The sequence below is a fragment of the Cyprinodon tularosa genome, unplaced genomic scaffold (assembly GCF_016077235.1).
Source record: "Cyprinodon tularosa strain WSP-4 unplaced genomic scaffold, ASM1607723v1 ctg517, whole genome shotgun sequence".
Lineage (NCBI taxonomy): Eukaryota > Metazoa > Chordata > Actinopteri > Cyprinodontiformes > Cyprinodontidae > Cyprinodon > Cyprinodon tularosa.
In genome coordinates, this window is record NW_024039249.1 from 227,653 (window position 1) to 239,730 (window position 12,078).

General features: G+C 37.5%; 1 protein-coding gene across 1 annotated transcript in view; it reads left to right on the forward strand.

The window, feature by feature from the left end:
- tbc1d32 (TBC1 domain family, member 32) overlaps nt 1–12,078 on the forward strand; it is a 110,955-nt gene that overhangs the window by 75,411 nt on the left and 23,466 nt on the right. The window contains exons 29-30 of the mRNA XM_038303692.1: nt 3,875–3,944; nt 7,633–7,748. Of these exons, the coding sequence (XP_038159620.1) occupies nt 3,875–3,944; nt 7,633–7,748 (186 nt within the window). The remainder of the gene's footprint in view (nt 1–3,874; nt 3,945–7,632; nt 7,749–12,078) is intronic.

Genomic DNA, 12,078 nt, shown 5'->3' on the forward strand with positions numbered 1-12,078 from the left:
TTTCTCTCAGATTGATTTAGATCTCATCAAACAGAGATGTCAGGGGAACAGCCTTCAGATGTTATCCAACATCTAAAGGTTAAGGGCTAAGTGAAGTTCTCAATTTTATTTTTTTTGTTTGTCTTTTTTTTTTTTTATAAGTCAAGATAATTTCTCTGCTGAAACTGAAGAATAACATACTTCTACCAGCAGTCTGCCACTTCTCCTTACATCTCTTAAAATATCTTACAAAAATGTTCCCACTTATATTTGGAAGAGTGAAAGGCACCAGCATCAATCACGACCCCAGCAGGGATAAGCGTAACGAAAAATGGATGAATGGATTTGAAAGGTTTTAATAATCTTAACCAGTGGGTGTCAAACATTGTTGCACTGGGTGTGTTCTAAGAAAAAAGGTACAAAACAAATAAGTTTAAGTTCTCAGTGGGAGAAAACACAATAAGGAGGAGGTGAGAAACGACTTTAGTTAAAAAAGAACCAAGAACCTGTCAATACTCACAGATAATGACATTTTTGTTAAGACTAATGGTGTGTTCACAATGACTGCAGCATTTGCTATAATTTCTGCTATAGTTTCAACGTGCTCACCACATACATCGTCATCAAATAGGAGGAGCTTGAGCTTCTATCTGCTACCAAGCTTCAACTCAACATGTTGGGTCAGCAGAGATGGCAAAAGTACTCACTTTCCGTACTTGAGTAAAAGTACAGATACTTGTGTTAAAAAATACTCTGGTAAAAGTGGAAGTACTGATTAAACTTCTTTACTCAAGTAAAAGTAACAAAGTACAGGCTTGTAAATTTACTTAAAATATAAAAGTAAAAGTAGAAACCACTTTTTTCATGCCGTTGCCTACATTTTAAATGGATGTCTGGCAATAGGACTAGATCTCCGTTCTGTTCATTTTCAATCATCTCGTCGTCCATACTACTATGCTAACGCCACCGCCACCAAGCTGCAATGATTTGCTGCCGAAATGAATACCGCTGAATCTGTCGATTCATCTTGTAGTGGTGCGTCAAATGCAACGTAGATTCCCATCCAATTAGATTGAATTTGGTATTGATGACGTGAAAAATAATAACGGTAACTCCATTGAAATGATTCAAAACTAAAGTAACGAGCCAATTTTTTAAAATGTAAGGAGTAGAAAGTACAGATATTTGTGTAAAAATGTAAGGAGTAGAAGTAAAAAGTCGCCATAAAAGTAAGTAGTAAAGTAAAGTAAAAATATCAGAAAAATCTATGTGAGTACAGTAGCGAAGTATTTGTACTTTGTTACTTCCCATCTGTGTGGGTCAGTATTTTATTGATAGGGATCCAGAGCTCGTTTTTCAATGGAAAGCCATTGTCTGCATCAATGTCTATGGGTCTATTGAAATCTCTAGTGTCTGAAAAAGTTTCACCACTGACTCCAAGAGCTGCATCTGGATGATGGTTGCATCAGCTGTACTTCCCTTTGTTCAGCAGGCCAGAGAGCAGGACTGCTGGGGAGAGGCAGCTGCTGGCCGGAGCTAGGGAGACGAAGGATGAATGATTCAGCAATTTTAAGAATACCTTTTTTAAAAGCCACCTAAAAAATAATTACATCATCCTGTGCCAACATCATTTTCTCTATATTCCGTTGAAAAAAAAAAAAGCTTCATCTTGGCTGCACTCCTTCAATCTATGTCACAAACACAACCAGTCAACCAATGACTGAATTCATCACTGGCCTCTTTACCACGCTTTCCCATGCCTTATTCAAAGGGATAGTATTTAAATCGAGCACTCTTGCTGTGGGCACCACAGTTGGTGTGAACGCACCATTAGAATCAACATATATAGCACACAGGCAAAACAAAAATCACCTTGGAGAGAAAAGAGCATCCTTAAAAGTCTTAAGGAAGTCCAGAAAATTAAGAGGAAAAAAAACCCTGATAAAAGTTGGAAGGTACGGTTGGAGATGAATCTAAATGCCTATAGTGGCGAAAAAACATCATGAAAAAGAAATCAAAATATGTCAATTAAATTGTACCTTGATATATATTTATATTAAGCGAAGGTCTTGATCACAAATGGGTAACTTGGTAACACAAATGTGTGTTGGTACTAACAACTGGGCAGAAATATTTTGATGGAGCTTAATTCCAGATAAAATAAAGCTGTTTCATGTTCTGTTTTTCTGCTTGTACTATGATAAATTAACAAATGAAACCGATTATTTTGTATTTTTTCCTCATAGTTTTTTTTTGGCCAGTCTTTTTTTCAGGCCTTTAGTTGTTCTAAAAATACACTATTAATGTTGCTGCTTTTCTACCATTTTTCTTGGACCACTTAATTTGCTGCCTAAACATAAAAACCCTGCTGAAGAGAAAACACTCTTCTCTGACAGACTCACTTCAGTTTCAGGACTTGCAGGAGTTTAACTGGGGGGGGGGGGGACATGCAATTTCCTCCTGCTTAGTTATTTTAAAATTGATTCCAAGGCTCCACACATTAGGGGGTGTATTGTTGTGCATAATTTGTGCATATCTGCTTCTTAATTTTCCTCATGGCCACAACTCCTTCCTTTCAAATTCTGCAGGATTCATTATTTTCAATATTACTTTTTTAATTTATCTGAAGAACAAAATTGTAGAAAGACTGGGGACTAAATCAGCTCGAAGCTGCAGGTTGCCAATATTACTCTTCATAAGTTCTGCAGTTACAACTAGTAATAGTAGTCACAGCTAATATAGGAGATAAATTGCCTGCAACACCTTTTATGGTGGCTCTTTTAAACAAAAGTTTAATATTTGTTATTGCGGTTATTACAGGCTGTAAAGTAGACTCTGGGGGCACAACGCGGAGGAGATTAGAGGGGGAATAGAAATGACGAGAAGATTTGTCTCCATTAGATGGTAATTGCCATCAGTATGAGGATTTCAGAGTTGTTAATATGTAAGGAGGGAAGGGTGAAGAGCAAAACAGAAAGTTCTCGAAATTAATACAAGATTGGATGGCCTGTGATTAATGTTCTCCTGCCTGATGGTAACAGCATTGATTGATCACTCTGATATGCAAATTCTGGTGAACGTTTTATCTTTTGACTGATGCTTTTCTTTGCACCATTCATCCCTCTGTAGATTGAATGTGAGCTTTTCACTTCTGGATGATGATGTTTTGAATTAATTAAGTTTTCCTCATGATCAGACTACAAACTATCTGCAGCAGAAGATTCATCTGTTAACTTATGATATTATGTTTCCCAAAAGTCAGGATATGGCTGCAAAATTTTTCAAGTGAAAGTGTCTTTTTCCCATTTATTTCATGATTATTGAAGTCTTCAGACTATTAAACTTGCATTTCCAAAAACTAATATGTTTTAATGATTATGGCTCCTAATAAGAACCTCTTGACAACTAAACATTTAGGGCTTTTTTTGCAGACTCTGCAGGAGACTTAAGTGCCTGTTGACTCTTGCACATAAAAAAAGAAAATAAATCTTTTGATAAAGAGGTTCCTGCGGTGAAAAATTAGTAATTCCATGTTTTACCCTCAAACTGCCACCACTACGAAATCAACGCTACAGCGCTGCTTCACAGAAACCTCAAAATGCCGCTGTGAAATTATCCATGAATGACTGCTGGTGAAATTACCTGAGTCACCTTGATACTACGCTACCTCGCCAACAACTGCCTCCAAAACGGCAAAGCACAAACCCGCTTAGACACACTGTCAAGTCTCCAGCACCGTTAAAGCAGTAATTCATGATTTGCTGTCATGTTTCCGCCATTCATCATGGTCAAATCTTAACCAGTTAGGTGAAAGTGTTTCCTTTCTATTCCTCCTTCTAGGAGACGATCATTAATTGTGACTCTCACGTGTCTTTTTAATTGTTTTGTGTCACAGCGGAGGAGAAAAATGTGAAGAGTGTTGCGTTATCATCTGTGGAGCAGCTGGGCATCAATATATGCTTGAGGTACGTGGAAAAGGACGTTGCTCTAGTTATTGTAGAAGTTTGAAAGGAAACCAAACTGCTCTATCCTGTTGAGTGATAAAATGTTTTTATATGAAGCACCTACATTTAATTCATTTAATAGAATGTTATTGAAGACTTAACCCACTTCTTTTAATTAGGCAAGCGATATCTGAAATGTATTTATTTTTTCTCAATGATGCTACTGCCAGCCAGTGAAGCTCTACCTCTAGCCATCTAAATCTTAACAGGTTTGCATTCTTATGCAAAGTAAATCCTCCAAAATCCTGTTCATAAATATATTTGAGAAGTGCAAACAGAGCAAATTATGTAATCATCAAACACGTTCTTATTTCTGTTAATTTAAAGACCTGATTTTTGCTGCCAAATTTTAAAGGTCTGTTTTTCAAGTCTCTTTTACCGTTTTCTTCTGAGTCTTGTTTTAAAAACTCTCCTCCATGTCTTTTTTGATGCCCTTTAATCTTCGGAGTGTTGTTGATTTTTAACTTTAGTTCATTAAAATAATCATCTCCTATAGGTCTAGGTTCTTGGGATCCATTTCAACCTCCTAAGGTTGAAGATGGCATTTACTGTGATATAAAGAGGTTCCTAAACTTTTAATGAGAAGTGAGGAAAAAAGCCCAGCACACCACAGGTTCAAACTTGATGATGGGGCATGAGGTGCACTTCCCCGTAGTCATACTTTATTTCACACCAAATTAACTTTGAGGATTTGTTCCTAAGATGGTCAACTTTAGACTCTTCTGACCAAAACACAGAGTTAAAGTCCCAATAGTTAAACTTTGTTAGGCAAGTTTAGTATAATTATAAAAAAAACTTTATTTAGATTGAAATTGTTCTATATGTTTATCAGTTCCCCAAGAAGGCATTTACCAGCATTTTTGACCCGAGCATTCAGCCAGTGTCAAATTCTCCCCCCGTCAATGCCTGCAGTGTTGCTCCTGCTACGCTTAGGGTGAGCAGATCCCGATCTATGCAGGACTGTGAGGCATTTTCACTTCTGTCACACAAAATGATGGCCCACAGGTCAGATCATGAAATGTAAAAAAATATATATTTAACAGGCACTTTTTAAAAATGTAAATAAAGCTGCAGTCACTGCCATGGAGTTTGGCTGGCTGTCAATCAGAATACAAGCAGCTTTCCATTTCATGACCAACCAGCGTACCATGCACCTTAAGCAGAATAGGTAAAGATTTTATTACATACTAGATATAAGGGAAACTTTCCAGCTAAAATAAAGATTATGGAATGGGTTATAAGTGGTGAGGCTGGTGAAAGGTCATTTTCAGAGACCTTTTTTTTACTTTCATGAAGAGCTGTATAGTCACGTGTGTCCCTCAATGTCACAAGCATCCTTGTTTTTCCTGAGCTCCTACAAGGGTTAAAGTTTATTGTTTATCCTAGTGTTTTATTGAACGTGTAGGTCAGAGTAGGGCTGGGCGATATGGAAAAAAAACTATATCACGATATGGATTATTTTATATCACGATAACGATATATATCACGATATACCACAACTGATGTTGCATTTTATGTTTTCATAGTCCGTCAGATGGACAGGGTTGAAAAAAATCTTTCATCGCCTATTTTTTACCCATCATCTTGTTTCCTAATATGAGAATCCCAACCTCAAACCAAGAACACCAGTTATGCAATTTGCGGCCATGAGAGTGAACAGTGAAAAAGTTTATCACGATAGAAAAAATAGAGGAGAAAGGTCACGATAGACATGTTTCTCTCGTCCTCACGATATATATCGCCATATCGCCCAGCTCTAGGTCAGAGTCTGCTTCCCTTGCTATACACCAGGCATGCCCAATGTCGGTTCGTGAGGACCGCTGTCCTATACAGTAGTAGCCATTCAAAATGGCCCTTCCCAGTCAAACGCCAGCCAAATGGCAGCCCACTTCCCTGCAACTCCCAGCAGTATACCCTCCAACTTCCAGCCACTGGAGTGACACCCTCTGCCAGGGCATCACATTTTTTTTTTACTCTGACTCCTCCCTTTCACTAAATTATAAGGTCTGAAAAGGAGAAGGCGCTTCTCTTTCGATCTTAACGTCCACAAATCATGACAGAAAGAATATCTTAGTAAAAATGTTGATTCCGTAAAAGTTCAAAAAACTAAATCTAAAAACAAAATCCCCCCCTTTAACGAACGACCTTCAGAATCATACACAGGTTTCAGATACTACAGGCTAGCAATGAAACCAAACGACCCACTCATCGGTTTCCATTTACATGTTTCCAAGCGATACAAGGCTTTGTCTATATAAGACTCAAACTCACTGCGAATCCAGACATTTGAATTGAGAAAGCTTACTGGAGAGGTGGCGAAACGTCTTCAAATCTTGGAAACCAAGTCCAGTGGATTTTTTTGAACTTTTACGGAATGACTATGACCTGGATGACTTAGAATCTTCATCAGCATACAAATATTGATGTTTAAAAAGGAATTGTAGACCAGAATTGTGACCAGCCAAGGCCCATCAAGGAAAGCAGGGACATTTTGAATGGCTACTACTGTAGGTTTTAGCGGTTTCTCTGCTTCAGCACAGCTGATTCTGATGATTTCCAGTTCAGCAAAAGACTGTTAATTAGCCATCAATGAAAATCAGGCTTTCGGCATGTCTGCTATACATGCACCATGTGCTTCGCCAGGCCCCAAGTCTGTTTTTTGAATCTATCGTACCCCCTCTCCAAGATGCAAAACCAGCACTCTCGAACCGATAGGCCAGCATTCCCAAACGCATTACATTTCTGGTTTGACCGACTCCTAAACCGGCCAGTCGCCATGAAGATCGTGTTGACTATTCGGTAATTTTGTTTACTCTATTTCCTGGTCATAAGCCAGCATTCACAAATGTTTTAATCCCTGTTCCATCTCCCCTGTCCTCTTCCAGCCTTTGTCCCATTTATAGACATAAAATGTGTAGATATGGGCATCATGGAGAAGCAGTTATCATGTTACCATTGACTTACAAAGTAGATTTAGTCATACAGTTTGGAGCTGTAAACAGTTTATTGAGATGTTATCTTTCACCTTGACAAACTGTTAAATAGGTTTGCTTTGTAGATAACTAAAGAAAGAGATGTAGGAAAACCCACTATTTCATATGAGGTTTGAACTCCTGTTAATGTCTTAAAACCCATCTAAAGAAAGTGTTGTAGCCTAGGCTGTGCTTTAAAAAATAATTTTACTGGGGTGTATTTTTATAAAACATAACTATTTCGACACAAGGACATTTTTAAGGACCTAAATTTATCACTGTTAATCAATTTGCAAAAATTATTTTTTGCCGGGACTTGGGCGGTGTGGATTTAAGGAGTCCTTCTGGGCTTTTTGGGCCCTGGTGGATCCATTTCTCTCACCTTGATAGAACCTGTTCTGCTCTGTAATATGACTATGATTTGAGTAGTCATCAGGGGGTTATGTGCCTGAAATACAATACCAGCTCTGAGAGCTGTTAGAGACTTTCACAGTACTTCAGTTTGATTTTTAGTCTTTCAAAAAGGGTGCGGAAATGAAAATGTGATGAATTTCTGATGAAAGTGTAGTTAAGCAGTAAACTCGATATCTTTATATGGGTAAGAAGCAAAAAAGGTAAGAATATGATTTTTATATTTATTTTTTTCAAATTATTTTGTCTCCTTGTGTTTTTCTCAGGTATGGCTGCTCCCTACAGATACTGCAGGAAGATTCAATGAGTGACTTGGAGCTGCTAATGAAACACATAAAGACCTACCTGTCAACACAAAGAGTTAAAACATCATCAGGTCTTAGTATCCTTTAAAACAGTGCGGAAAGTAAGGATCGGTGTACAGGTTTGCTATTTTGTTCTTGGGGCTCTGTAATCATCCAGTTAAATCATAAAATAAAATAAGTACCTTAAGTTTTCAAAGGTTTAAAAAAAAATAAAGGATACAAATGTTTTTTTGCTGGTTGTGTACCACATCATCAGGAACTTGGTCAGTGTTAGATTGCAGCCTCTACATCCTCTTTATTACAGCCATGCATGATTTGTGGTGCTTGGTTAAATGGCTTTGAACCGAATAGAAACAGTGATAATTCTGATTTAATTTTTTTCTTACTTTTACAACTTCACCTAAAATTCAGATTTCAGTTAAATGGAAACACAAAATAGGACACATAACCTGTCTCTCTAACCTCTAAGCCTTCATTTGGTTGTGGATTTGTTGCCGTCTTTGGTTCTCATTAACCGGCCTCTTTTTTTCTTTTTGCAAAATGAATAATTAGTTATTGGGAGGAGATTAAGGTTGACGAAACTGAAAAGTTCCAAGAGGCCGGTTAATGAGAACCAAAGACGGCAACAAATCCACAACCAAATGAAGGTTACCCCAAGATGACATGCAGTATTTAGCCTCCTGAATGGCTATCTTCAAAATGAAGAGACATCTGTAATTTAGTCTCATCATACAAAATGAGATGAGTGCAGAAGTCTTCAGGTTCAACTTTACTGACCTGACTTGTGCTGGATTTATTGATGAGAAGGTTTTCACCTTCAAACCCTTCCAAACAGGCTGGTCCTCATTTAGTCTGTTTCTAATTTTTCTGTCCTCAACTCTAATGCCAGTTACATACAATGTGCTTATCGGACATTGCAGATGAAAGATGAGGGATGTAGAAAAATCTTAGGAAATATTTAGTCATGGCTCTAAACCTGCAGTCTTGTGTTGCATAATAAGGCAGGTGTCATTAATCAGCATCATGGGATCAAAGATGAGCCGTAATGACTGACAGCTTCTTAGACCTACGTTCACTGATCAGCCAATAGGAAAGCAGCTGCTTTAAGGCTAGGCGAGGCAAATTTATCTGTATAGAACAATTTAGTACAAAGACAATGCAAAGTGCTTTACATGATTAAAATACAGGAAGATAAAATAGAATCAAAGCAAGTAGGAAAAAAAAAATAGATAAAATAAGATAAAAAATGCAGAAACAAAAAATAATATTAAAAACTGTTGGACTAAAGAAAATATGATTTAGTTGAACTGTTTAACTAGAACAGTCGAAGGCAATCCTAAACAAATGTGTTTTTAGTCTTGATTTAAAGGAACTCAGGCTTTCCGCACTTTTACAGTTTTCTGGAAGTTTGTTCCAGATAAGTGGAGCATAGGAACTAAATGCTGCTTCTCCATGTTTAGTTCTGGTTCTAGGTATGCAGAGCAGGCTGAAGCCAGAAGACCTGAGTGGTCTGGAGGGTTGATAAACTGATAGCAAGTCTGTGATGTATTTAGGTGCTAAGCCATTCAGAGATTTCTAGACTAACAGAAGTATTTTAAAGTCTATTCTCTGAAATACAGGGAGCCAGTGTAAGGACTTTAGAACTGGGGTGATGTGCTCTACTTTCTTAGTCTTAGTGAGGACACGGGCAGCAGCGTTCTGGATCAGCTGCAGCTGTCTGATCCACTTTTTAGGCAGACCTGTGAAAACACCGTTGCAGTAATCAATTCGGCTAAAAATAAATGGGATGGACCACAGAAGAAGAATGCAAGGCAATGTACTGTAATGCCAGGATTCTGCATGATTCACAGGAGAGACTAATATATTGTCACGATTTGGTTAAAAGGTTTAGATTGGACCCAAACGCAGAAGCTGGGAGGCAGAGGTGAATTCTTGGAGGGTTTATTACAAGATCAGGCAACAAAAACAGGTATCCAAAAATCCAACTTAAAAAATGTTAAACAAAAACAGGAATCCAAAAATCCAACATAAAAATCAAACACTAACCAGAACCATGGAGACATCAGGGAAAAACCAACAAGGAGCCAGGGTGAGGAAAGGTAAGACGAGGAACCAGCAAAGAGGGACTGCAGAGGGAGTGTATTTATGGCTGACTGAACAAAGGTAGAGCTAATGAGCTGATAGGGAACAGGTGTGATTAGAGCTGACGAGGAAGCCAAGGGAAAAGAACACAAGGAGGCAGCAGGGGACAGACAGAAAAACCTAAGCAACTTAAATGAATCCAGACACACCAAAAAAAGCTAGAAATCAATGAAAAACCTGGCTAAACTTGAAACAGAAAACTTAAAGAAAAACAACAGAACCAAGATCATTACATATATTGTGTTATATAAAACAGGGATCTATAAAATGTCTTAATTCATCAACTATAAGAATAATTGGAAAATAGAACTGCCAGAACATATAGAGGGAGAGAAATTTGGCAGGAGAGGTTCAGCAGGTCCTGAACGGTGCTGCCAGAAAAAATAAAAGAAAAAACGGACAGGTTTTGGATTCCATCTGGGATAACCTGTCCTCCCTGGAACAATCAAGCTGTGACACGTCACAGCTGCTCTGCATCTTCATGATCAGCTGAGTGCATGTTGGATTGTAGGCCAGTCACAGACCACTGAGTTTTTATTGCAGCCCATACCAAGATATTTAGTCGATCCGTTGATGTTTGATTGAACATATTCATCCGTATACGATTCTTTATTGTCATCAATCACGCTTTATTATTAAAGAAATTGGAAGTCACCACTTATAGTGCACTCATCAAATTTCCTTGTCCCATAGAGTAACAGAATATTCCTAAATCTTACAGAGTAGGAACGGCATTAGAGTGTAGTGAAAGATGGAGCTCTTTGACCTTCAGATCATTTACTTCGTTAAATTCCATCGTTGATGTCTTTTCACTGTTTTAACACATCCCTGCAAGTAACAAAGATGCAAACTGCCAAATCCCCTTCTTTTATAGATTTGGTTGCTTTTCCTTATAATCTATGAATTAGCAGCATCAGCTGAAAACGTTTCGAAAAAACAAAAGAATGGCAGAATCTGTTAACATGTAGCTACATTAAAGCCTAGAATAAAAGTTCAGAGCATTTTCATGTTGTAATGGCTGCATATTTTATCCATGTTAACATTAAAATCCCCATAATAAACAACAAGTCACCAACACAAGTCTGAGTGGGCGCAGTGTTGTGCTGGTAACGCCACCAATTTCGCCTTTGAAAGATTTCAGTGTCAGTGTTTGTCTGATCACCACAATACGCTTTATCTTTCTCCATCTGTGTCTCAGCGGGGAGTTCAGCCTTCTTTTGTCCCAAATGACAACTGATAGCCACATCTCTCCTCCAGTCATTCTTCAGAAGTGGACAAAAGAACCAAAAAACTTTTATGAAAGATTTTTTGACAAGTTGGAAATACTAAAAAGCCCAAAATTCAAGCTGAAGATTATAAAGACTTTGCAGAGAAGTTAACTGCTTTAAAATTTCTGTATATACATTACTAACTAACTTTAAATATACATGCAATTAGTGATTTTCTATGTATTTATTTGATGTATGGAAACAAACCAGAGGCTTTAAAATCTCTACATCTCAATGAACTAAACCAGAAGTTGGAATTAAGAAATAAAACCATTAATTCAGAGGAAAGAATTTTAATCAATTTTGGGTAAAGCTGCTCTGCTTCCTTCATGTTGCTGCCTGGTGGTAGATCAAAATGTGTTTTCTCTCCTCTGGGACGCTGATTTATTTATGATTCCTTATTTAAAAATGATGTCTTGACAGTGTTCATTACAAATTTACAAGGGTTGTCTGTCAATGAGATTCAAAGAGCATGCGTTTGTCATGGGGTTGGACCAGAAGTAGCTCACAAGCTTATTCTAGTTTTTTACATCTGAATTCAGGTGTTTTCTCCTAGTTCATAAATCCAAATTATAAATCCTGACTGTTTTATAGATATTTTTGTTGGAGGAAAAAAAACTTTTTTAGTTTTTTACTGAAAAAAAAGCTGAATTTTATAGATAGAATAGAAGAGAATAGAAGAAAGATTTCTGTAGGTTATTAGCCTGCAATCTTCAAATATATGTCAAACAGTAAGATATACTGTATGATGAACCAAAGTGTAAAGGAAATATATTCTATCCCGTTAATTTAAAACAATACCACAGTGAGTTTCTGTCATTTAAAAATCAAAACCTGCATGTTAATAAATGCCAGATGCATAAAACATGAGGCAAAGCTATGAGTCACGGTGACTCTTCACATTTAAGCTACCGAAATCTATCCTCCCTGTATCTGACATTTTAACCAGCCATCATAACAGATGGTTCTCTCAGCAGGTGCCAAGGATTCATTTAAA